We start from the raw sequence: 26,209 nt of genomic DNA, 5'->3' as shown, positions 1-26,209 counted from the left end.
GGATGAATATCATATCAAACTCCACTCTCCAAAACGTCATGCCCTGACTACTACCATACACAACGAACAGGTAGGAAGGAGACTTTATTGGGACTCAGTATACCCCCCGCTCGGGGAAAGGGAAATAGTTTTGAACTGGAAAGAGTTCACCACACCATCGCACGAAGAGAAAAAAAGAAAATAAAAGGAAAATTCCAGGGTATTTGTACAACAATATATCAAAGTAAAAGTAAAAGGAAATGAACTGAAAACTCAGCAATGCAATAGTCAGCCAGATGATCATGATGATGATGAAGAAGATGATAACATGAAAGTTCGTTCGTTGCTCGAGGCTCGCTGCTTACTGCATGCAGCCCCCATGTCACGTGTTCATTTTTCAATAGTAATCCTCTTTCTCTATTATCATAATCAACTCAGTGAGTTCCTTACGCAGCGACCGGTTACGGTCCCACGTTTCCACAATCTTCGGCCGGTGACTGAGGAATACGGCTTTCTTCCACGAGAGGCCATTGTATTTCTGAGCCATGCCGGTCGGTAAGTTCCGGGCGATATTGCGCAGCACCAACGCCGCCTTGTAGGCCACACCGAAGGGTTCGGCTCTCTCATTGACCGGCGTATCCATGTAGAACCATTTGCGGACGATCCGCTCTTGAAGTACAGCGCGCTTGGAGATCGGGGGTTCTGCATCAGCAGGGCGCTCTTCAGGCAGGTGTGATGCCACATGACCCGCTACCATGGCGGTATTGTTGCTGGGGCCGGAAGAACGGAACCGGGTGCAGTTATCCCAGAGGCACGTGTGAATCGGGGATTCGGCATTGTCCAGATTGTAGTGGCCTGGCGTGTCCGTAGGCTTGAGCTCCATGTGGTCGGCGAAAACATGGTTGCGCAGGTCGGTAGGAGTAGTGAAAGCGCGCTGGCAGGTTTTGGTGGGCTTCGAGTTGTCGGCCCATTTGCAATATTGGTAGGGGAATCCCTGGAAGGTGTAGGCTGTTTCTAACGGACGGATGCCCTTGATGATAAAGCGAGTCGCCGCGCCAGGGCCGTTGATGACCTGCGCTTGCGCATTGGTGAATGTCGTGCTGACATTCTTAATGAATTCGGCGGCAGGGAGGACACCACCACCCGGAACACGGGGGTCTGCAAATCGGCTCTGGTATGCCTGCCACAGAGCTATTTGAGTAATTTCGCATTCTGCATCCTCAACGAAGCAACAACGCAGCCAGCGTGAGCTACGTTCCGGCTCTTGTAGCTCCATGAGATCTTTCAGTAGTTCTGCCGGCACACGAGGGATCTCGGATGGCGGCGGTGCGACTTTCTCCTCTTGCAGAACTGTCTCTTTCTTGCTGGGACGCGCTTCATGGGTTAATAAGGCGATCATTCGCGGAACGAACACGCTTGGGAAGTCGAAGATGTCAAGCATGGTCTCGATGTTCTCGCGGGAAAGCGTGTACTGGTACCAAAAGTCCAACGCTCCGCTGAGGATATCCTTGTCCAAGTCCAGAAGCGTGTGGAAGTACATCTGTTGCAGGGATTGTTTAGGCATGCGTTCCAAGGCTTGGTTACCCTCAGAATCGTTGATTTCAGTGGAGAAATGGGTGAGCGCCCAGAGCGCCCGGACGACGTGGGCACGATCTGGGGACTCGAGGCAGTGGAGGAGAGAGATCCAAAGCGGGTCTTCAGGGTCGGTCCTCATGAACTTGGTAACCTCTTCCGCAATGTCTAACGCATCGTTCTTGATTTCGTTGAGGCGAGGCTGGTTGGGAAGATTGAGCAGTATGACCAGGAAGTCCCTCAAAAGTCCCTTCGCATAACGTGAGACATAGAACGCGTTATCTGGGAGTAGAACCATGTTCCGGAGAACCAGGGTAGCTTCTTTGACATTCCGTAGACGGTGGTTGAACTCGTGCGTTTCGAGAGTATCACTTGGCAGAGTGACGGGAATTCTCTTGATCCTCTCGAGCAAATCGCGTGTTCCATGTAGCGAGTTGAGGACATTAACACGCTCCATAGGATGGCGGTATTCGTACTGAAGTTCCCATTTTACGCCTGTGCATATTATGGAGACATCAATGGCTTTTTCCATCAGAGTTTCGGCCAGCAAAGGGAAACCCTCGAACTTGAATTTGTCCCAGCGCTGGTTGGAAATCTGAACAAGATGGTACAGAGCGAAATCGACCTCATCTGATATACCAGATTGCAGGCCGTAGTGGGCGCGCTTATAGATATGGTCCGCTATAGCGTGTCAGTGGTATTATCGTCATAATCATGGGTTGCTGCAAAGGCCTACGCACACTTGGGGACCTCGAGGTATCTGAGGGGAAAGTAAGGGTCGTAGAAATCAGGTTGTTTAGCCACTTTGCCCGGTACGGTGAGAAAGAGGCCCGGCCTGTTGCCTGGGGTTGCTACTTCGCGTGTGTTCATAGGTACTTTCTGCTCTTTGCCGTCCCAGCCCTCCGTGGGTAGATGTGAATTGTTTGAGTTGGGCGCGGGGGAATTCGAATGCGTTTGTGACATCGAGCTTGGCTGAGGTGATTGATTTGAGTTGTGGTGTGAGCGCCGAACCGGAGCAGTATCGGGAATGAATGGTTGATTGGCCTTGGGAGCCTGCCGCAAGCCCTCTACGGACGGTTAGCACTGGTCGTCCAACAAAGACGCGAGTGACACAGGCAAAATGAGGGTGATAGCACTTACCTCGGAGGGACGTGCGGGGGGTTTGGGAAGACATGTTGGCTTTGACTCGAGCACGCCAAAAACCGATTGAGTGTATCGCTCCGCGCCTTCGAAGGGGATAACCGGTTCTGTAGGGCGCCCTGGAATACCTCTGAGAAAGACCAAGGTCGACCCAACGGACCCAGTCTATTGATCAAGGGCACCTTCCGCAAAAGAAGCGCGAGACCTCGTTACTGGACGCGCCAAAAAAGGTTGGACTCGAAAATGCTCCGTTTCTCGAAGGCCGTTTTCTTGTCTTTTTGGAATATCGTTCCGAATTCCCTTTCTAAGACGATCGGAGTATGTTGGCGTAAATCGGTATTTCGTCGTGTTTCGAGGAGTTTGTTCGCCAGCTGGGTTCGAGGGATGCTTTCCGGTGACGGGCTGAAAGCTGGGTCGCGATATGAAGCTATCGGAGAACTGCCTATTTGAAACCAGAGAGGATGCGACGACGGGACAACAACAGACGTTCGCGTGAGAAGCGCTCTGGAATTCAATCAAAAGAGCCACTGCGCGGATGATCGAAGAGTAGCAGCGACAGATATAACCCGGAAACAGGCGTCAATTCCTTTGTCGAAAGCCGGGGGAGAGAGGGCGCAGCGTAAATATGAAGACAAGCTGATCCTGCGATCGATCCGTCCGTCGTTCATCCGCAGGGCAAAAGTCCGCGCTGCTCCTTCTGGCCTCAGGCGCGTGGCCGGAGTCTTGGTTGTTCCGGAATGCCCGTTCCCGGTCATGTTTGTCTGGTTTGGCGGGATGAGTAATGCCCACCACAATGGAGTGCCTGAATCGCCACCACATATATCAGGCACCCGCTATACCTGTAGATCGGGGTTCGTCGATCATCCTGGCTTGCATTGGTCGATTTCACTTGTTCTTCCTTATTTCAACCTCCAGTGTAGGAGACTGTGCTAACTTTGGTTTCTTATATCGCATGCATCTGCCTACTGATGAGCCCATTAACCGAAACCTGGTAGTATCTACATGTGAAAATTGAACTATGTGTCAAAGTAGCGCACTCACCAATATCTGACTCCCTACCAATTGCTGAACAATTTCCTCAAGTTTACTATGACCTTTATTATCCGATATCTGATACTATGGTTTTCTGTAAAGATGTGCGTTACCGGTGTTGACGATATTAGGCCTAGCCTCCAGTCACCTGCTCTATATAGTACCCCCTCATCCACCCCTTCATATCTGCCACCAAAGTCTGTCTATCATATAATTCTATTATATATCACATTAACATCAGCATAAATTGTTCTTGTCATTCCATATTCACATCCCAGTCCCATGATGCAAAGCCTGACCCAACAAACTCCCGATTCAACCGTCCTCACTCGTCTATCCTTAGCCAAATTCTCCCATACAACTACATCGCTTACTCACAGGGGCCCTCTCAACTGGAGCCATATAATGGGAAACGGAGATTTGACCGCTATATTCGAAAAGCGTACAATGACAAGCTTCACCCCAGACAGAGTACTATTGAAGGTCCTTCGTGTCCATGACAGCCTGGTAATCCTCATCCGGGGAATTGGAACAGAAGAAAATTATGTGCTAATCAGAGCAATCATCAGGAAGAGATTGACCTTACTCACTTCATCATTGAAGCCGGAAATATAAGCCGGTCGAGTCAAAACGCAATTTCCAAGCCAATATTCGCAGTAGTCGTGAAGCCACCGTGTCTTGCAGTGAAATATCCACGGGGAAATACGGTATGATGATATACTATCGAGACTGATTCGTAACCAACATCATCATAGGTTCGCCGATTCCAGATCAAGTTCACCTTTGACCCCGACTACTACACCGCGTTGTCTATACTTGGGGAAATAGGGTGTCCAGTGTCAGAGCCTAGCGTCGGGTACATGCGCAAACTGACCTCATCACAGTGGAGCTTGGGATCGATCGAAGGGACATCTATGATCAGAGAACCTCCATATGTGTTGAGTAGTATGTCAGGTCCATCCGAGCCCGTGAGTGCTACTACTCTCCAACGCCCATCAACCACCAGTGCATCAGGTTCGTCATCTAGCGTTACAGCTTGTGGGTTTTCCAACGTCATTGGCGCAGTGCTAGATATCTGACACTAACAGGCAACTCATTACCATCTACGTCTTGGAGCACTACTCAAACAAGTGATACCACCTGTGCTAGAGGGAGCAAAGATCAAAATGCCCTGTCAATAGCACAGACACATCTCCAACACGCCCCAGCAGTCGACCGGAAGGACGTGAGGAACTCCGACAAAATGACCACGAGACCGTTCAGCTCGTCAGCTGCTGAGCGTCTTCTCGAACCAGAGATAGACATACCACCACGGAGAATTCTTCCATGGTCGAGTACTTCCAAGAGAGCCAATATCACACCAAAAGCACCCCCCGCTTTCCCACACGCAGCAGTAACAGATGCTACCTCGTCCAACATAGGTACGGGAGTTAGATTCCAAGTTCGTCACGTCTATACGTGCGCTAACTCTGTGTCAAAGCAGCAGATGCAACCAACAATTCTCAAATACCTACTAACCCATTCCAAAATACACAATCACACCAGATGAGATTGCAAACGCAAACACGACCAGCCACATCATGCGAAAGAATTACCATGCCCCGACTACGACTACTCCCACCAGCCCTACCCAAAGTCAATAATGACAGACAAATGCCTCATCCAGAGTCGGGATCACATATACCATCTCGCACAGGATCATATAACCAGCCTAAGTGCCTACAAACAGCATTTGTTTCATCTTGTCCATCTACCAGCAGCAATTTACAAGAAGACAGAGCCGAAGCGAACAAAATCCCGGCAGAAAATCAAGGGGAGGCTCATCAAGAGAAAAACTTAGCTGACCGGATAGCAGCAGATCTATCCTCGTATATATCCGCTCCCACGGAAGAGCGTATGGCTAGTTTAGAAACGTGGATATGCAACCAGCTCGAAGACGATGGGTTCCTCGAGCTTTGTAGGGATGTAGAAGGTATATGGCAGAGAATTGCGTTCGGTAGATAAGATAAGGCTTCCATAATTGAATTGTTTTGTTGTTTAAATGTATATTACATGGCACAAGGAATTGAAATTGATGAATTATGTATGTAGATGAGGACATTACAGGGACGGGTAACTGAAGCTATTATGAATTATTCGATGGGTTACGCTTCAATTATCTGACAAAGGAAGCAAGCATAATATTCATTTAGCTATACAGGGCCACGAAAAGAAGAAAATAATTGCGCTAGTCACAGAAAAACAATCATTAATATGGTAGGTAAAGTTGATCATTTTCTTTTCCGGGAGAGGGATAAAAAGAGAAGAGAAGGATCCAAGCCAAATTGAATCAACTCAAATTTTTTCCAAAAGACAACCATCACTGAAACACATTCCATTCGATCGATCCTAGTATACGACCCAGTTTACCGGCGACGATAGATCAACCCAGAGAAGACGTTGAGGTAACCTTCCTTAGTGAGGAGAGTGAAATCCACGACCACGTGACCATGCGGTTGCGCAGCCGATGCCATGTTCGGGGATGTGGCATTCATATTGTGTTCAGAGATTGCAGGGGGTGGAGAGGAGGCGTTGGCGGCTACTTGGCCTTCCGCACCGACAGCCAGATCAGCAAGGTGTTGGAGAGAGCGCTGCTCGTTCGGACCCATCACTGGTGGAGCTGCAGAGCCGCTCTTGCCGAGGCTGGGGTCATGGAGCTGGGTCTCCTGAGCTTTGGTTCGTCTCCATTCCAGGAAGACGCGAATCTTCGAATCCCAGCCGGGAGTGCCGAAGATGTCGCCATACTCTCCCGACTCAGCGGAACGTTTGGAGCGGTAGTCGAGGATTTCTTCGAGCTTTTTGAGCGCCTCCCAGCATTGGTTCGAGTATTCGGGAAGCACAGTAGCCTCGAGAAGAGTCATGGATGCCAGCGCAAGACTGTGCAGGTCGAAGGGTGTCGCCAGGCGGGACTGCATACTGGCCTTGTGCAATTCGTTGATAACCTCTTCCGCGGCGTAGATTATTTCGTATGGACTGTGAACGAATATATGCCGCTTGATCAGTAGGCGACTGGTCCAGTACAGCTGGTTTTGTAGACTTTCAAAAAAGCCATAAGATGTGCCGTCCTCGGGATTCTCGTGCGGTTTGCGGAAATCTGCTACCTCGGCCAGACGCTCGAGACCCGCGACCATGTTCGCTCCAACCAGACGGCCCAGCCCTGTGTTTGTCTGGCATACGTTGTGCTCTTGGGCGACAAGAGTGACCATGTCGATGAGGATCGTAGAGTACGATGCAATCCCCGCAGTGGCTGAGCCGAGGACTCTCTCGTCCTCACGGCCACCGTTTTCGAACGTTCCCAAAACACTATAATCAGCAACGCTAATTGCGTACCAGCGAGACAGAAGGGCCAGAGAGACCCAACTGCGCCTTACGAGGTTTGCGTCAGAGTCAACGTCTGGATCTGACGATCGCTTGGTTCTCAGCTGCCCGAAGGCCTTCGCCATATCCGAGCCAAGCTTTGTCGCAGATTGAATTAGAGTGTGCTTGGGCACTCCATCCTTCATCACGAAGTTGTCTGGCCCTCGCGAGTCACAGTCAAGAATCATGAGAAGCAAGGTCTGGAACCAGACTAAGTTGATAGCTGCCGGGCGGAGCATAGCAGGCTGTCGTGTATAGTACAAGAGGAGGTCCTGTGCATTGTCGAACGATGTTACCCTCTCAAACGCATTTGTCATGCGATCCATGTTGGTACGTGTCACCGTGAGCAAGCTGTACAAAAATATCTCCTGCACCTCTCGGCTGCATTGGTGTAGAAGTTCGAGAAGCCGCTCCTTTGAGTGTGGCAAAATGGGAAGGACTGGGTGAATCTTTTGATAGTACCTGCTTGGGGTTAGAGAGCTCGCCCAACAAATATGGATCATAACCTGCTATAGAACTTACGCGTTGAGAGCGCCTTCGTCCACGTCCAAGGGTGTCATATCTTCATCCAAGGCTTGCTTAGGCACCTCAGGTATATCAAGCCCGGCCGGCAAGTCGGTCTCGTTGCCAGTTGACCAGAAGAGGTTCCCGGATTTGGGTGCGGTATGATTCACAACCGAGGGATTGCAGGGATCTGTCGCGCTTTCTCCAGCCTCTAGTAGCAGGGTCAGTCTCCCAAACTTAGATAGCGACGGGCAGGTGGTTACGAACCAAAAGCATTCTGAGAGCGAGGATTGAACGGCGCCTGCGCGAAAGATGAGCTTGGGAGCCCTTCAAACACGGAGTAGGTTCTCTTGCGACCTATAGGGCCAGCGTCGATTGGTGGCGAAAAGTCTTGGTACGCTCTTGGGGAAGACACTTCGTTCATAGTCTGGTATGGCATGTCGGGATGAACCATAGTAGGTTGCATTTGACTTTCGAGGGTATGCAAACGTTCGGCAAGCTCTTTAATGTAACTATTATCGACGTTAGCCAAACCTCCTCCTCACCGGCAAAACCCACACGCGCATCGCAATTCTTACCCTTTGCTAGGGCCACGCTTCATGGGAACACGACTGAACTGGCATACGACTCCAAGCCGGCGACAATTTGAACAAGTCTCAACACCCGATTCGGAACTTGCATCGCAACGGACCTGTTAGACGCAACATATTAGCTCACCCGGTCCGCGTCGCGTCTAGAGGAGGGAAAAGAAACAAAAAAAAAGCGTGTCGAGTGTACCTTTTTGCGCCTGCATTCATCACACGCCCGGGAAATCTTGGATCTCTTCCGCCTCGCGCTCTGGTCCCCATAGCTCAGGTCGTGGTTGGGGTCGACTCCGACTTGCTGACTCGGGGTGAATTGCAGCATATGCTGTTGTTGGTGCTGGTCGGGGGAGGACGGACGACCCATATCAGCGCCACCAGGATTGGAGGATCCTAGAACCATGGACTGACCATGGTGAACACCATTACTTGAGCCATCTGCGAGGCCAGGTCCAGAGGTCTCGCGCGAAAGCTCAGCTGACAGAAGTTCGTCGGCGGTCAACTGGCGGTTGTAGTACTGCATGGCGCCTTGGCTCATCTGCGCCGCGTTGGGGGACGGGTAGGAAGGAGCCGGAGGCATATCGGTGTGGTCTCGAGAGTTCATTGTGGCTAAATGGGATCGGAGCGCCAGGGAAGAACGAAGGTGGATGGTGGAGCGATGCTCCGGATGGTGGAGGAGGGAGGGAGTTGAAGGACGGAAGACGCGCGAACAGCAGGCAAGGTTTTACAGGCTAAAATTGCCTGGGCGGGGAGAAATTCGAAAGGGTTAGCGCCGAAGGCCGTCGGCGACGAGCAGGACACAGCAAACATGATCTCGCGACCGAATTGCAGGCATACCATCGCACCGAATCTGATGAGAATTCGGGGACGAGGATATAGTTTCATATTGGGATGATCGCGCCGACGCGGAGGGCCGGCTTTTTGTTTCTGCGTCCAGCGACGGATTAATACTATTTCCCACCGGCCCAGAACTCGACCATCGCTTCTTCACTGACGGCCAGAAGTTTCTTTGAGCGATAGTTTCGTCGAGTTGGAAGGGATTGTCTTGATGAAATCCTCTTGGATTTTGTTTGCCAGGATCCCTTTCCTACAATCTCAACTTCGCCTTGTTGATTTGGTATATGAGGCGATTGCCTGGGACTCATGTGGTTGACCCGTAACTTCAGCAGCCGTTGTCTCTCAGCTGCCACCTAATGTTTACAATCACCCATTTTCCCTGTGAACGCCCCTTCTGACTTTAAGTTTGCACCTTTTTGCTACTTGAGCTTTAGGATTCCGGCTTCAAATATTCAAACTCCGGGTTCATGTGGTGAGCCCTCACGTGAGGATGCTGTACGACGCCTATCGCTCAAGGAGAGCTCACTTGCAGCCAACTCTTGTCCTGATGCTGCACACTTAATCTCCGACTCGGTCTTTTAGCAGTCGGCATGGGATTTTTCGTTTCTTGGTCCGAGCTCTAAGAACATCAGGTTGTGCAGTCTGTACTCACATCTTCGCCGCATGCTCAAGTCTAGGCTTCGGCCGTGTCCTGGTCATGCCTTTCTGTTCTGACACAGTGGTTCTCTTGTGATGCTCATGCTTTGATTCGACTTTCCATATCACGATGATAAGTCCGCGGAGGCTCTATCGTATGTGAATTTGGTTATACAGTTCTTCAGGTCAACTGGCCGTTTGGGGACTCATTGAACTCTTCGTTCGAGATACCTGGGTTCTACTGACGGGAAGGATCCAGCTCTACCACATCGGCCAAAACCTTATGTCGGTGTTGGAAGTAATATGCAACTCCGAGGACATTTCCGGTTTGCTATGCTCTTAAGTTCCCTGGATTTCAACTGTCAAGGTTTTCAGCCTATGAGAGCGGTATCATTACTTGGTTTACCAATCAATTGCGGACCTCATCTGTTCTGGATTGAGTGCAGCTCGCATCAGACTACCCCTTACGACAATTGGTGCCTTGCAACTGCGACCTCAACTGTTCCTTGTTCTCGATGGCGGAATTATCGCTCTGTAACTCTTACCCAATGCACAACACCAGACGAAGTATTATTGCTTTGGTCTCGTTCTCGGATAATCCGTAGGGTTGGCAGGTACTTAGTCTTTGCCAATTGACTAAGAGACGGAGCAATGCATCGGTCCAGTCGCTCTTTGCATCTATTTTCGTTCACGAAACCTAAGTACTACACTAAGTAACCCCCCATTGCTAAAGATCGTCGGCAAATGTCCCCTGCATCATCGGTTCCCTCAAGGAACCGGCTCGAGTCACTAAAGTGCTCGTAAGCAGATCTGAGCTCATCAATACGGGATACATTGTTCATACACCAAAACAACTCTCAACTTCCCAGCCCCCAATGATTGACCGAGATCCTTGAGAAATGGAAGAAATTGATATCAAGAAGCATAGTGACTTCCACGACCTCGTTTCCATCACAACCCAAGAGAGAGTACCAGTGACAATAGCTTCAGTCATTTTCCTCCACAACGCGGGCACGGTCCGTTGGCTGGGGCTGACCGGTGCGCAGTAGGCTGAAACAGGTCCCACCGCGTCGTGTCCGAGCTAGGCCAGTCTACTTAGTCAGTTAGTACCAGGGAGCAAACAGCTCAGCCTATTTAATATTAAGCCCTGCATTTTGGGGGGAAAGAAAATCCCAGGGCGTAAATTCGCCGACGGGGAAACGACGGGCGCGATCCGTAGGTAGAACAAGCAGTTTAATGGTTCCGGTTATGCGGTTGATACGTAGGTTGCTTTTCCCCTTTCCCTTCACTTTTCAAGTGCTTCCAGACATGAATTATTGGAGTGAATTTCTTATAATGTAGAAACTAGAAAGGTGATCCGTTAGCCACCACCGCCGCCTGAGGATTTGGGTGGAACTATCTGGGGAACAATCAATGGAGGTAGGTTCCAGTCCCGGGATGATGATCCACCCAGACAAGGCAAGTCAGCCTAGCCGTGTGCTAACTAGCCAGAGGAACTAACTAAAGATGATGCTAGTTAGTTAGGCTCCGGCTGGGTCATCCTAATAAGTCCTTAGTAACTAACCAACTAACTGTTAACAAACGGACTACGCCGAGCAGTAAGTGGAGGCGCAGACGGTCAGGTAATGGAATGGATCCCGTCTATTTAGCGTGTACGATTCACAATACGTTTGTGACCCAGGTTTACTTACTTAATTTTCTGGCCCGGTGTTCAGACAACCCATGTTCAACTTCCTACACTAAACCGTTGGCTATCCTATCACCGGCATGGTTGCCGGGGTGTTGGTGTTTCAAGTGAATCGCTTTGTTGGCCAGAATGTCTCCTTATCTGAACCGATAGCTTCAGCTTTCTACTAGCTTTCTCCTGCAGCAATGTGGAGCGTAGTTCAATCGTGCACTCCTGACACAGATGTCCACATAGAGTATCTAGGGGACTTATGTACCTGGTAAACCCATCATCTTACTTACTGCAGCCGAGGGAGCGCTTCCCGTCCATTGGCGAGCTGACGACGAGGAATAAGGCCATACCGTGGGATTACCAGGGCGAACTCACTCAGGGAAGCCCCGAAGGGACCCGACTATCGTCGGATTCAAGGGTATAATTGGCGGAAGAGAACATCCACCCAGCGCTGTGTAGATCAGGCCCCGCCGCATGACCGACCATCAAAACCGCTGCAATTGCCCCGAACAAGAAGCAGTGACGCCATCCCGCAGTCCCCAACAACCCGTGATTTTGACGCTGGGATCTGAGTCCCTAAGTGGACGACTGATCGGTGATGTAAAACATGGTCCCTAGCGGAATTGGTATCTTTTTCCTGACTCTCTGATAGGCCTCCTGTGATGGGCGAAGCAAGAAGGAAGCAATGTCACAATTTCAATGGTCGGCATTTCCACGGTGATCATATGGGGAAGTTGTCAGGAATTTTCACACCGATACCATACCGTACGTCGCGATTACGCTACGGATACACCACAAAACAGTTGAACTGAACCTGCATCTCAACCTACTTTTTACTGTCCTTCCTTTTTCGAATCTCTCTGGCCTCGAATAGGTTACCTCCTTCAAGCCAGTAACACTGCAGCCGGACGGAGTCACCGACATTATACTCCATCCAGAAGCAATATGTCAATAATTCTCCTGCGTGCACAATTGCCCCGGAGTACGGAGCACAGAATGTTCGGCATTAGGACAGGGGACAGGATCCAGGGCACATGCATGAAAGGTCGAACCGCCTAATGGGCACAGACTTTCCAGCCCCGGGACGTGGTTCAAGTCCACGGGGTCAACCATGGTCGGATTCCAGTGCCTGCCCATTCGCAAGCCCTTTGGTCCGCTCAGAACCGCATGAGTGGCTGGGGCAGAAGAAGGATGGACTGCATAGAAGACTGGAATTTGGTTTTCTAGAACTTATGGCTGTGAAGCTGTGTCTTGTGGCAAGAGAGGAATGACTGACGGCCGGCCTAAGGCGTTAAAAGGCTGATTTACCACTGGAAGAACTACTGGGTACTACTGACTACTTACTTACCCGCTGCAGCAGTCAGTCCATTGACTACTTTGTTGTACTTACCCCAAGGCAGCAGGCATTTGTCCCAACAGTCATTGGTTCGGGACACGTCGCGGATTGTACAATGGCTGCTGACGCTAAGAGGGTGTTTCCCGAAATAACTATCAACACATAGTTCCCAGCTGTGCAGCATCACTTTGATACTGGATTCTTCTGGCCATGTCCCTGCCCTGCTGCCCACTGGAAGAGAGTCGGTCTCGGAATATCTCAGGCCAACCAAGGTGATATGGTCACTAGTCACCGGCCCGGTTGTCGTGCCCCAGAATTTTCGTAACAGGATCCATTCGGCCCCTCAACAGAGTTTGGTCCGTTCTCCACGAAGCCTTTAGACCACAAGTTTGTAGACTAGGCTTGTCGACGCTTGGAAGTCTGAACCCTAACCTAAGACCTGAGGACAAGTTCCTGCCAACAGCCTAACCGTTTCCAGTCGGTCTAATGCTGAGCGGGCTATCTAGTCTATCCTGGCGTGAAGCGCGGCTAGCCGACTTCGCTACGCTTTAGATTAGAATCATCACTCGGATTGGAACAGGGGAGAGAGAGGAGGACACGAGAACGAAGCCAAGTTTCGGAAGAAATGTTCCCCCCAAAGAGCTGTTACGTCGTCGGAGATCCCTTGCATTGGTACATCAGTACATTAAGGAGATACCTGGGTCGACATCGAGATCTCAATCTCACCTGAAATGCTTGGTTTGGATACCGTATGTTACGTTTTCCCGAGCCATCTAGTGAGTTAGCGGCGGTGCACACCGAGCATCAGCACGCTGGCTGCATGCTTCTTTTGGTACCTTGCTCTGGACAGCAAGAAAAAGTCTCCTGCTGACGCGGCAGAAACATGGCATTTAATGCACGACACGAATACCAAATGAATTGTCGGCATGGATTGCGAGTAAGAGGGGGGAAGATCCAGGGGTAAGGCAACCAAATTGTAGGTAGGGGTGGACAGTATGGTTTGGAGTAACTAGAGTCTAGCCACAAGGCTGACTGATAATCCGGGATCGCATACCTGGGGGAAGAGGGAGAGGGAGAGGGGGAGGTCGGTTTGCGTAAGAAATGGAATCGTGCGTGACAGCTTGGCTGTTCTGGCACGAGGCTCGTCAAAAACCATTTATTGCCCAATCCTACTATCCATGGAATGGCCCGTGGGCTATGTGGAGCGATAGGTTTCTCTTTCACCTCTTTTCCTTCTGTGCGTGTGTGTGTGTGTGTGTGGGCAAGTGGGTTTTGTCGAAAGATAGTAGTAATCCGTATACAGGGATCAACTACTCAGTTGATGAATTTGGAGGAAAATGAAGATACATAACTACAAATAATGCTCGGAAGATTTTATCTGCTACAGGATTAAGTGTCTGTGCTATAAGTAGTAGCCGTAGCAAGAAAGCGTCCGATCAACACCGAACGTGGAAGAGGGAGGAATATGAAGAGAGAAAAGCAAAGAAACCATGAGTAACAGTAAAGTTGTGGTAAAGTAGGTAAGGAAAGAAATGAAATGAAATGAAACGAACAAGTATTGAATACTCACTCCGGGCAGGCAGAGAGACCAGAGGTGTCACGCAAATCTCCTTGCGGGCGCCGAGTTGTTCCACTTTCCTTCCACTTCGCCGCCCCCCTCTGACCCTCTCGCCGAAACCCAAAGCGACCGGACTGAACTGCGACTACTTCTTCCCGCTCCCCTCCCGCCTTCCTCCCCCCCTTCTCTTCCTCTTTTTTTCCCTTTTTCTCTTTTCCACAGTGTTACTTCTGCAACTCTGCCTCGAGATCGATCGCTTTTTCTCTTTTATCTTGGCCGCCACAGCCGGTATTTGGTGTCCTGTCTCACGGCCGGCGCCAAACGGTGCGTAGGCTTTGGCCCCCCCATTCCCTTCAAATCCTCTTCTCCTGATTCCTTTGGGTTTTTGTGTATGTGCCTGTTGGGCTTTTCTCGTTCCGGTTCGAACTGCCCATCCCGCCCCTGGTACCTGGGTGTTGCCATTGTGTGAACAACTCGCCTACCCGCTTCTTTGTTCTCTCGCCTTTCTATACTACTATACTCCCTTCCCCGGGCTTCTTCTATCGGGGCTGCCAAATCGTACCCGGCAGCCTAATCGACCTTCCCGATCTCAGTTGCGATTCGACCCTCTTACAGGTGAAACGGCGTTTCTGTGACCTCGTTCGGTGCATTGGGATATTCAAGCTGGTGATACCCTTGCTTTGTTGGAGTTTGCCTTGGTTTCTGCTGGTCCGATCTTTGCGACGGACCACACCACCTATACCCCGAATTTCTCGCCTTGACGGCCTCTTCGTTTTCCTCCGGCAGGTTTTCCTGTGCGGCTACTATCCCCATACAAAACAACCTTATATAAAAGACCAAAACTAGGCGGAGAAGCGTGCGACTTCTCGGCCCCCACTCTATTCACTTATACCCTTTTGATCTATATACCGTCGCGAATCGTCGCATGTTCCTTTCTCAGTAACCGCGGCGATGCTTATCGATGGCGAGAAGTGGGCTTGTGAAGCTTGCGTCCGGGGTCACCGTGTCAGCAGCTGTCACCACAGTGGTAAGTGTGGCAACCATCTCTGACGCATCACATCTTTTCCCGTCGCAATTGCTAACGTGGCTTGGCTGCAGACCGCCCCTTGACCCACATTAACAAAAAAGGCCGTCCTGTCTCTCAATGCGCTCACTGTCGCGGCCTACGCAAGTCACGGACAACCCACACTAAGTGCGAGTGTGGTGACAAGAAAAAGAATTGCCACAAGAATGACTCAGATCCCCATGCTACGGATAAGCGGGATCACAAGCGTGAGCATGATGGTGATGGTGAACTGGTTCATAGTTTTCTGATCTGGATTTTACAGAGGACTCCCGTCCAAAATGTGGCTGCACTCATGGTCAGCGCTGTACCTGTGCGCTGAAGAAGGAACCCCACCTGGATACCGTTCCGGAGACCGGCCTCCCTCCACCCCCAGCTGCGACGCTGTTGGATCAGCCCAAGAAGCCGCAGCTGACCTCGACCAAATCGGAGAGTACCTTGACCATCTTCCGCGATGGCCACCACAAGCCGGCTCATAAGCACAACGACATGGCTCACAAATGCGGTCTGCCCTATACGATACCCCGTTCTCATACCATCCATGCTGGCGATGTGGCCCGCCGCTCGGTCGACCACCTGCCTTTGGTCCAGCCCACCATGCTCAACGAGGGTTTCGCGAATCAACAACAGCCCGCAGAACAGTCACCTTCGCGCGGACAACATCGCCGTGTCAAGTCTGAACATGGTTCTCCTGAGAGTGCCCCCGTCGTCTCGCCGGACAACGTCCCGACAACCGTTCCCCCACTCGACATCTCGTCCTTTTTCCCTCAAGTTCAGACAGCGGAGAACGCTGGTGACGTTGGCGTTCCCGAGCCGGTCTCGATGCCTATGAAGACCCCTCTGGACCCACTGGTCACGTCGGGGTTACCCTTCGACATGTCATCATTCTCATCCTTCCCAACAACAGCGACATCGCCCGTCAATTGTGTCGCATTTCAGGACCCCTACAAGGAGCCTTTCTTCACGTCACCGGAGGGCGACGTGTCTCTTCAGTCGACCGCATTCAGCGCCCCTCCAGTCGATTGGTCAAGCTTCCCTCTGTACTCCTCGGAAGTACCAGCCGCGACAAGCACTCAAGCACCTTCCTACGCAAGCTTCGATTACAACTCTATGGCACCCGGGTTCCCAGCCCCGTCATCATCCGGTGACATCTCTGAAGCGGATGAGTTCGCGCCGATCCCTGGCTTGGGACGTACTGGCAGCGATCTGCACGATCTCAACAGCGTTAGCGAGGGCTCCGATATCGACCATTTCCGCATCAGCTCCGCGTCGTCCTTCATTGGCCTTCCCCAGGCACAGCTCTTGGCATCGAATAACCTTGAGTCGATTGACATTGACGACTTCCTCAAGTCGGCCAACGAGTCCACCGCGGCGTTAGAGCATCAGCTCCAGGCCACGATGGGCATGGAAGCCAAGCAACTTCCGACCGAGGACGCCTTCGCCATGTCGAATGCTGAGACTTTCAAGCCGGTGACTACACCGACTGCCAGCATGTCGATGACCACGCCTCCGACCGAAGCCGCTTGGAACGTGGGGCTCTTCGACCCCAATACTGCCCCCATGAGCGAAAACAGCAATGGCAATTTCTACGTGCCGCCATGGGTGCAGTAAGGCTGGCTTTCGGATGAGACGCGGCTTGCTACATAGTGTTGTGGTCTGTTCGCGGCACCTTACCACCACCTCCACACCGTCTGAGTGACGACCCCCACGTCTTCATGACCTTGATGAGAGATGATGATAATTTCCTGATTTATCTGTGTTCTATTTAGCAGTCCGAGAGTGACACTAAACTATAGCATCCAATTTTATAAAGATTACTATTGTTTCATTCATTCGGCTTTTTTTTTTTTTTTTTTTTTTTTTTTTTTTTTTTTTTTTTTTTTTTTTTTTTTTTTTTTTTTTTTTTTTTTTTTTTGCTGCCCCCACTGGGTCTTGTCCAACCCTGTATACATTTACATATTCCTTACCGCTTCCTAGTTCTTTTCTCTGGCTGATTGTGTCGAGTCACTCGCTCTGCCATTTTCACCTCGCGCGTATATAGAGCTGATTTCTGCAGCGTTCTTCACACGATAGACAGCGGGTCCCTATGTCTGAGTGAAGAAAGACTATTCTTAGGTGTGGAGTGTGTTCGTTCCTTCAATGCCCTGATCCGCAGTGGACCGATCGTTCTTCATCAGGGACAACGCAGACGCCTGTTAGTTAGACAGGTAGTAATTCTTCTCGGGGATTACGTCAACTCCGCTGCAGCGAACAACAGAGCGCTAAGCATTTGTACGGCAGAAGCAGACACCGAAACACTCTTTTCGGTATACTCTGTAAGTTACAATGAACCGGTTATTGAAAGAAAGCAAATTAGATAGATTGTCAATGTATGCATCATGTATTAATGTAAGTTAATCTGTAAGTTGTGTATGCATACCTGGTAGTAGCGGTGAGCCAAAGCCGGTTGCAAGTCCGGCGGTGTGGTCAATCATTTGTGGCTTGCGTCTAATGCAGTCCCCATCATCTGATCGATCATCGTATCCACCCATCATTCTTTACTGTAAGTAATTATTGTCAGTTGAACCGGTCAAGTTCGTCAATGTATTGTATCTACTTATATAACTTGGTTATAGAGAATTCTACTGAGAAAATCTAGAAAGTCAAAGTTGACGTGATTAAAGAAGCGAGTTAGTACTTCTTGACACAAAATATACATACGTAGTACTAACCACTGCTTTCACATCTTCGCGTAGAGATAGTTGGATAGTGTATAACCCCGTGCAACGATACACCACTCTCATAGTGAAACCCTACAGACAGAAATTCAGTCATATACAGTAAACCCCCTCAGAGACCGGGGTCCAGAATCAATGTAAGTACGAACGAACAGACCAAAGCCAAGTCCCAACAAGCCTTGTCGAGTCAAAGCTTGTTCAGGATCATCTCCCCTTGCATGAAACGGGACAAACTTTTCAGGGATGGGGAGTGGGTGGTTGGTTGGTGTGGGAAAGTATTTGTTATTTATTGGTTGGTGATAATGATGTGCAGGAGAATTATTGAGGTTACTGTACTCCGTACTTAAGCATATATCGGGAATGGGTGGGTGAGATAAATGCCTCGTGTGGGGGTCTGGGGAAGCACTATAGTTAGTTATTTGGTAGTGACTGCTTGATTTGGTGGTGATGAATATTGAGTATTGAGGAATATCTATGTTTATAGAGTACTCGTGAAATAAGGGATATCGTCGAAGACTGTTGGCTTCTTTTCTGCAGGGCCTGAGAGTGTGTCTGGATGGGGTTTCCGAATTGTTAGTATGATCGAGTCTTGACACTTCACTATGATCTCATTGGATTGTTGTTTGTAGTGTGCAAGTTATATGTATCATAGTTCTGACAAGTTATATGATATAATCAATGTGTTCATTCTTATAAATTTCATATTAATGGTTGATTATTTCTCCACACCCGTTATATATTAACGCGGGTAGGTGCAGACTTCAACCCTTACTATATATCAGTACTACTACTATACCACTACTTCGCAACCACTCCACTGAACAGTTCTTATTGGTAGTGGGAATGCAGAATATTTCATACTAGCAATGATTAATGCCAATGGCATATTGAATCCAGTTTATTGAGCAAGAAGAGGTCACCATGATCCCAAGATTGGTATTTGTTTACATCAATTCAAAATGCTACGGATATCGCTGCTTGAACGAATGCATACTATGCTTACTTCGCCATGGTCGAGATATTTATAGGGACATAAATGCACGGTATACTAGGTATCTTCCATACTCGTGGATCAACTATTCCCACCACGGCTTGGCTACGATGTCAAGTTTGATGACAACTCATTATTGCAAGATATTAATTCAAGATCGACATAATACTAAACCAATGCTGAACTCGCTTGTACCCGAAAATTTCTACTGCTTTCCCACTTCTCATCCCTTAGAACCCATGCTGACCCTGAGAAGTCCCGGAATATCCGCTCTGAGAGCTACCCGTGGCAGGATAGCCAGCTCCAGTGGAAGGACGACCCTCAGAATATCCAGAGCTAGGGATGCTGCCCGTGGAGTGTCCGGAGGATGGGTAGGTGCTTCCAGCTCCAGAGCCTTCCGAATATCCAGAGCTAGGGATGCTGCCCGTGGAGTGTCCGGAGGATGGGTAGGTGCTTCCAGCTCCAGTGCCTTCCGAATACCCAGTTCCAGGGAAGGTGCTCGCGGAGTGGCCAGTGGAAGGGAAACTAGCGCCGCTGGAAGGGCCCTGGGAAGACCCCGCAACAGGGTAGCTGCCCGTCGAATGCTCCGACGAAGGATAGCTGGCTCCCGAAGTACTTCCAGAAAGTCCCGAGCCAGGGAAGGAGCCCGTTGACTGCCCAGTGGAAGGATAGGTGCCCTGGGAGGGGCTCTCGAACTGGCCAGAGCTAGGGTAAGTCCCTGCGGAGTGCCCAGATGAAGGGTAGGTAGCTCCAGAAGAAGAGCCTCCAGAGTATCCGGTACTGGGGTAAGAACTCGTGGAGTGGCCAGTGCTAGGGTAGCCGTTGGTTGAGGGCTCGCTCGACTGTTCACTGGGGTAGCTGTTGCCAAATGGTCCTGTTGATTGTTCACCTGGGTACACAGATCCGGAGCCAGAACCAGGATATTGTCCACCAGTCGTGGAACCACTAGGAGTGTATCCTCCTTCAGAAGGAGCTCCAGTAGATTGGCCATACGGGTACTGGCCACTTGTACTCTGAGAATGACCCCCGAAAGGCGTTGTACTAGACTCACCAGGGTACTGTCCGCTCGAAGGGTAGCCCTGAGATTGCTGACCTCCAGGAACACCAGTGTGTTGAGCGCCTGGGTACTGGCCAGCCTGGCCACCAGGACTGCTAGTAGGCTCACTATTGGAAGGAGCAGACGTGTGGCCAGTTGGGGTGTATCCCACATAATATCCACCTTCGTAAGCAGAGCTTGTATCGATGCTACCGGGGTCTTGGCTGCTCGGGGCAGAACCCTCCGAGGGCGGGCCTCCAGAAAGACCGCCACTAGGTGACACACCTTCGGTTTGCCCGTATGGCGGGAATCCCTGGGAGGACTGGCTTTGAGGTCGTCCAGCGCCAGCAACTTGTCCGGCCGGAGCGCTCACTGAGGTTTCCGTGGGCCTGGAAGCGACCCCATTGGCTGGGGGAGCGTTGACAGAAAAGGGTCCATGGACGAGCTGGTTAGGAGCGGGAGTCGCGACAGGCCGTGGGACTCCGCTGGAAGCCCCTGACGGGAGGCTAAATGGGGTGCCCGAAGGAGTGGCTATGCTGCTGCTGCCAGGAGCCTGTTCCTTATCCCCGTGGGAACCAAAAGAAAAGGGGAATCCGCTCCCGAAAGGATCGGTGGGCCATTGGGGCTGGCTACTCGGATAAGCAGCCCGTTTAGCATCCGGGTTGTGGACAGGGACAGCGAGAATAGAGCTGCAGAACGACAGGATAATTGCCGCTGTTTGGGCCTTCATGATGACGCAGGCTGGTTGATGACTGCTCTGAATACTCAAAAACACCGACTAAACCAGACTTAAAAGGAGCAACAAGCGAAAAACAGCAGAAACAAGGGTCGACTGGGATGTGAATGAGAACCGCATAACCGAAGACCAAGTGAACAGGCCTTGGTTTATATACCGAAAAAGCCCGCTTGATCACGAAATATGATATGCCGATGAGGCATAGCGAATGAACTGCCTGGACTGAGCCCAGCACACATAGCTAAACCGTGGACGGCCGCATTCATTTGGCAAGCCATATTCGCAAGCAACTCTGTTGTGGAAGAGGCAATACAGTGTATGCCGCACTATTGGACAATTGTGGGAACATTGCGCTTGTTGGAATCCCCTTCATTGTTCATACTGGCTTTTAGGCTGTTCCTAGTAATGTTTGCAAGGGTGAGGAATCCTCGAACTTGGTTTGTGTAGCACAATTTCCTCCCATGGGTGTGATGGAGTTCCGAGGAATGTGACCACGAAGGGATGCGTACTGGGTAAGACGGCCTCAGTCCGCCGTTAGTTGACCATTTTCAGACATGAGCTACATGTATCAAGGTCCAGCTTCACGGGAAACATACCGATGTATGCGAGGGGTTGTAGGATCAAAGGTGCGTACCAGTATCGCGCGCGTCCTCGTGGAGGCATACCCCTAGATTCCTGCGCAAATGCATCTCAAAACGTGTCAGATCGGGACCCCTTGGTCCCTGCCTCGTAGCTGCCCCACTGCCTGTCTCGCATCAAATATGGATAACAGCCAAGTTACTATTATACAAATAGTAGGGCCGTGCAACTTGAAGTGTATTCATTCGATCTATCTAGCCCGCCATGCTGCGCCTGCAGTCCTGTTGTTGCTCTTAACGTCTCAGCATTTATCACCTTGTATACAAGGCATATGCGCAACCTTATAATGTGTAGAATCCGATGAAATCATAACAGCATTTCCAGAGAAGGCCTGGAACAGTGTATGTTGCTCTGAGTCCGAACCTAGCCATTCTTGGTCGTTCGTGGCTGTGTTTATAGCGTGAACTGACTGCTAGCGATGATAAAACTTTAGCTGGCGTATTTCCGCATAGAGTGATTTCCAGACTCACTGCCATGATACCTCAATAATAGACGAAAATGTGGGTGGGCTGCTTCTCACATTTTTGAAACCAATTGCCTTAACGCCGACAATGCCCATTTTGGCTGTTGGATGTAGCAATTCGCTAATTCCAGTAATTGCCACTCAACCTTTACCTGTTTCGAGCTCGTTCGGCGTGGGAATTTTGAGGTAGATCATGAAGAGATCGTGAAGGTAGTGAGTCTCACAAAGCCCCGGCGAGAACCCAAGTATGGTGGGAAGATTCAACACCATCTCTTGTTCATCTGACAAGACTGCTGTTTTATTGCCGACCAGCCTGTCACCCATTTCTGAATAAACTCGTTTAGCCACTTATCTGAAGCCTGCCTAGATGACTTTCCACATCCCTAGTATGTATCAATGGACTTATTAGCGTCAGCACATCGGCAAGCTGACACGAGCTCCTGCAGCTAGGACGCATAAATACCGGCGTCTCGGAGCCTCCAAGAATTCCGGGGTACTGATGGGTCACAGGCTTATTGGAGTGGAGACTGCTCGCGCGTGTTACCCAGGATAAGCTGTGAACACTGGAAGATATGGTGTTCGGCCTTCGAGTGCATAAGCCCGGTACTTTTGCTGGACCCAAATTCTAGCTCTTGATGCTAAGCATGGAAGAGCGTAAATAAGATGTGCAGGATGCAGAACTAGTTAGATGAATGCAATAAATTCATATACGTCGGGCTCTTTCATCTCTATAGACGACGCAAACCCAGTCTCGAAGCACCGAAAGAGACATTGTGCAACTATCTGAAGGGGTGGCATCTTGTCTGTGCTAGAGGTGAAAGACACGAGAAACCATGTAGCACAATATTGGGCCGCGAGCTTTAACGAAGATGATTAGTATCTCTGGTGCCCATATAAAGCTCTTTGAACTGGCATGCCGCCTCACTGCCATACAGAGAGGAACCGTACCTCAATACCTTTCAAACAAGGCATACCATATCCCACAATCAGCATCAATTCAACCCATGGAAGATTGAATGATTCATCCATGGGTTGAGATGCATGGGTCCATCAAGTATAATTTGAGAAAGCTAAGACTGATCGATAATGAAGATGTTCAAAGCGGGAACCTTCCTCTTGACAGGTGATGTAGCATGTGGTCACATGTCTGTTTGTCTCTTTTCTCTGTCAACAATTTCTTCTTGGATGTGCGGCTAGCCTACCTTCCATTCATCAAATACCGTTATACCTTGACTTCTGGAGACCATATCGAGAGTATGGCAACCGCTGCACCTCAAATCGTCGAGCTCCCTTGCTCTGCGTATCCAAACTGATTCTACTCAGTACCCCATGGCGGATACTCTCTGGAACACCCATCCTCAGCTATAATCAGCAGGTCTGACGCACAATTGTTGGTCGTGCAGCCCTCTGATTATCCTTGACACACACGTACAAACACGCGTTCAGACAGACTCTAACAGGAAGCAAAATTCAATAGGTGAGTTCGTGCGTCGCCACGATATGACCTATCCAGTACCCGCCATAGCTGTGCGGTGTGATGTGTACGACGTGATTATCTACCGCTGTCCGTCTCCGGCAGCAAAGGACCGGGAGAGCAGTAAGCGGTGTTTCCCAATTTAACATGCGTATATGCACACTTACAGGACAATTATCGTTGACTTTTCTCTTCCAGAGTCCAGGATCGCACAATAACAGTCGACAGATCATCAGATGAAATCTCGGATATGCTTGTTTCACCAAAATCCAACACGCGTCATCCACATACAAGGTTGAATCTAATGCCATCACTGATTCTCAACGTCTCGATTGTTTGGTGGCTTTCATATTATCTGGAGGGCCAACATGCTGTCGGGTCCAGATCACTCATTTTCAGTTAGCACTAGTGAAACATTTGCATACAATGCAGCCTGTGCTGAGTAGCTTGCAGCACTAGCGTCTCGAAACCTTCTGTAAAATGCACAAGCTTCCTTCCATGACTATCCGACATTATTGTTGCGCTTTAAGCTAATCTTTGACTGAAAACCAATCCGGCGCACCGTCATGGGAGCCCCTGCTGGTGAAACAAAACGTCATAAACCCGAAAGGCGGAAAGGAGGGGCTATCCTCGTTCCCTTCGAGGGGGAGAGCACGCCCTGCAACACGAGGTGCCCTATCTTTGCCGGGCGCTGATCCTCCTTTCGTCTGGGTAGACGGTTATTGAGTTTTACCATGCAGTTGCCGTCAAGATCTGCCCACTAGGCGCGTCTCATGCATATCAAAACTCCTGGAGCCTCCCTAGAGAAGGAGATCGGGAGTACAGGACTGAAGGTTCGAGGAGGCGAACAGATCATCTGCAGCCCCCCTCGCATGCACGCCAGACCCTTGGCACCAGGCGTGCCCGAAATAGACGACTTTTGGCTTTCCTTCATCTGTTACTTGCCTTTCTCTCTTCCTATCGATTGGTGTTACAAGGAAGCACAGGGGTACCAGGAAAAGTAAGAAGGGTCAAACGCGGCCCAAGCAGGCAGATATCGGCGATGATGGACCCTTGCCATGAGGTGGCTCGTTGCGGTGTATCTTCGACCCATACACTTATAAAGCCCCCTCGACCCAGCCCATCGAACACATCAATCCATTAAGACATAAGATATCCAACGAACCAAAACCGCTCGTTAGCCCTACTATCGCTATTACCCCGCTTAAGACGTCAAGTTCTTCCCTTTGGACAGCTTCAGTCGTTTAACATAGACCATCAAAATGCGTTTCTTGAACATTGTTATCTCGATGATGGCGTTCGCCGTTACAGCGCTGGGTACGTGCTCCCTTGATCCTGGATCATCTGCTCTGGACTAACATCAGTATGTCTAGCCATCACAATCACCCAGCCTCAAAATGGCGACCAGGTGGACTTCAGCAAGCCCTACACCATTAAGTGGACGACTGTGGCGTAAGTGAACACGGGCTCATTGTGACGGTTACACACAACTAAATCATGTCTTCGGATCAGATCTGACCCTTCGAACTTCACCATCATGCTGGTCAACATGAACAGCCAGCCCACTGTCAGCAAAAAGATCGCCAATGTCAAGACATCGGATAGCAAATACACCGTTGACAAGGTCGTCGGAATTCCGGTTGCGTACGTATCTTCAAGCAGCCCAGCCGCCTTGTTATGGCATATGTCGTACGACCCTAACAAATGCGCATAGTAATGGCTACCAACTCAACGCCGAATCCAATACCACCCATAACACCGGCATCCTGAGCCAGTCGCAGCAGTTCAATGTGACCAAGGTTGGCAAGGCTGAAACAAGTAAGGAAAATTCTATTTTATCATCATCATCATCACAATTATCATCATCATCACCATCACCATCACCATGTATCCGCCCACGTACCAGCACCGCCATCACAAAAACCACTTCCCGCCCCTGCATCAACCACCAGACTACTTCACCACCATCTAGCACCACTCCCTCCGCCTCCAAAACACCGGGTGAGTACGTACAGGATGTGAAGTAGACGGGTCTCTAACCGTGTTCTCTTTGCCTTGCCTACAGCTTCAGCCACCACCAGCGCCACCCACACAGCTGCTGCGTCTACCTCCTCATCTGCCGGATCTGCCGCGTACACGGGCACGCTTCCTGGCTCCGCCGCCGTGATCGGTGCGCTCGCAATGGGCGTAATTGCCGAGATTCTGTAAGTGAAAGAAACAGGCACTTCGAAGTCGCACAAGCCGGTCAGCGAAGCGATCGATAAATCCGAATCGAACCAACCCGCACGACACGACTGCGACCCTCGTAACCTCGTTTCTCTCGAATGACGGACTCCAAAATTAGGACATGACATGCAGGCCAACCGAGGCAGCTTCAAGTTTCAGCGATGAGTGTAGTACTATCTGCTACTTGACCTTTTTCTTTTCTCTTTTCTTCACTTCCCCTCACACCGTTTCCCTCCCCCCGCTTTCCTTTCCCTTCCCCTCGTTCCTTTCTTATTGTCTATCTTTGACATCTTTCCACGAGTGACGTGATATTGGTACATTATGTGGTTTCCCTTGATGATACATAGTTTAAATGCGCAGATGGAAATGGATTTCAATATGGCACTGTTAAACCTTCTCTCGCTCTCCACAATCATTTAATACAATATTATAACCATGCATTCTTCCCTTTTTCTTTTTACTTTCCTTTATTGCCGATGATTAATATGATACATCACTAACGCGGCACTCGCGATCATGCACGTCGGCGTTGGCAAACCTAATTCCTTAGTTCCCAGCAAGGGGGTTCAATCTGGCAAAAGACACTATCTATTAAGCTAGTCTATCTACAGTTGT

The 26,209-nt window shown here is 50.1% G+C and overlaps 7 protein-coding genes across 7 annotated transcripts; 4 read left to right on the top strand and 3 right to left on the bottom strand.

The window, feature by feature from the left end:
* Nucleotides 1–211: 211 nt before the first annotated feature.
* On the bottom strand, nucleotides 212–2,725 carry BDQ94DRAFT_184706 (putative chromatin remodeling complex subunit (Rsc9); the record flags this gene model as incomplete). The annotated part of the gene is made up of 3 exons (XM_026774707.1): nucleotides 212–2,232; nucleotides 2,292–2,618; nucleotides 2,692–2,725. The coding sequence occupies 3 exons, from the start codon at nucleotides 2,723–2,725 to the stop codon at nucleotides 377–379; spliced, it is 2,217 nt and encodes a 738-aa protein (XP_026629557.1). The 3' UTR covers nucleotides 212–376.
* Nucleotides 2,726–5,914: 3,189 nt separating this feature from the next.
* Nucleotides 5,915–9,035, bottom strand: BDQ94DRAFT_137986 (putative C6 finger domain protein). Its single transcript, XM_026765158.1, has 5 exons — nucleotides 8,401–9,035; nucleotides 8,202–8,314; nucleotides 7,891–8,135; nucleotides 7,642–7,834; nucleotides 5,915–7,581 (listed from the first exon to the last, which is right to left on the bottom strand). Exons 1-5 carry the CDS (start codon nucleotides 8,806–8,808, stop codon nucleotides 6,129–6,131), a joined length of 2,412 nt encoding a protein of 803 aa, XP_026629556.1. The 5' UTR covers nucleotides 8,809–9,035; the 3' UTR covers nucleotides 5,915–6,128.
* Nucleotides 9,036–11,780: 2,745 nt separating this feature from the next.
* On the top strand, nucleotides 11,781–12,161 carry BDQ94DRAFT_114344 (uncharacterized protein). Its single transcript, XM_026763630.1, has 2 exons — nucleotides 11,781–11,955; nucleotides 12,008–12,161. Exons 1-2 carry the CDS (start codon nucleotides 11,830–11,832, stop codon nucleotides 12,074–12,076), a joined length of 195 nt encoding a protein of 64 aa, XP_026629555.1. The 5' UTR covers nucleotides 11,781–11,829; the 3' UTR covers nucleotides 12,077–12,161.
* A 2,798-nt stretch (nucleotides 12,162–14,959) lies between these two features.
* BDQ94DRAFT_114332 (uncharacterized protein) lies at nucleotides 14,960–17,150 on the top strand. The gene is made up of 3 exons (XM_026763629.1): nucleotides 14,960–15,276; nucleotides 15,348–15,521; nucleotides 15,578–17,150. The coding sequence occupies exons 1-3, from the start codon at nucleotides 15,201–15,203 to the stop codon at nucleotides 16,921–16,923; spliced, it is 1,596 nt and encodes a 531-aa protein (XP_026629554.1). The 5' UTR covers nucleotides 14,960–15,200; the 3' UTR covers nucleotides 16,924–17,150.
* Nucleotides 17,151–19,250: 2,100 nt separating this feature from the next.
* On the bottom strand, nucleotides 19,251–20,786 carry BDQ94DRAFT_167419 (uncharacterized protein; the record flags this gene model as incomplete). Its single annotated transcript, XM_026770806.1, has 1 exon — nucleotides 19,251–20,786. The coding sequence occupies one exon, from the start codon at nucleotides 20,784–20,786 to the stop codon at nucleotides 19,251–19,253; it is 1,536 nt and encodes a 511-aa protein (XP_026629553.1).
* Nucleotides 20,787–24,501: 3,715 nt separating this feature from the next.
* Nucleotides 24,502–25,954, top strand: BDQ94DRAFT_114307 (GPI anchored serine-threonine rich family protein). Its single transcript, XM_026763628.1, has 5 exons — nucleotides 24,502–24,685; nucleotides 24,742–24,820; nucleotides 24,881–25,012; nucleotides 25,083–25,186; nucleotides 25,434–25,954. The coding sequence occupies exons 1-5, from the start codon at nucleotides 24,631–24,633 to the stop codon at nucleotides 25,574–25,576; spliced, it is 513 nt and encodes a 170-aa protein (XP_026629551.1). The 5' UTR covers nucleotides 24,502–24,630; the 3' UTR covers nucleotides 25,577–25,954.
* On the top strand, nucleotides 25,441–25,954 carry BDQ94DRAFT_137973 (uncharacterized protein). The gene has a single exon (XM_026765157.1). It carries the CDS (start codon nucleotides 25,716–25,718, stop codon nucleotides 25,896–25,898), a length of 183 nt encoding a protein of 60 aa, XP_026629552.1. The 5' UTR covers nucleotides 25,441–25,715; the 3' UTR covers nucleotides 25,899–25,954.
* Nucleotides 25,955–26,209: the final 255 nt, after the last annotated feature.

This window comes from Aspergillus welwitschiae (genome assembly GCF_003344945.1).
Source record: "Aspergillus welwitschiae strain CBS 139.54b unplaced genomic scaffold BDQ94scaffold_6, whole genome shotgun sequence".
NCBI classification, from domain to species: Eukaryota; Fungi; Ascomycota; class Eurotiomycetes; order Eurotiales; family Aspergillaceae; genus Aspergillus; species Aspergillus welwitschiae.
Note: the sequence above shows the minus strand (reverse complement) of the source record. Positions and strands in the feature narration are given on the sequence as shown.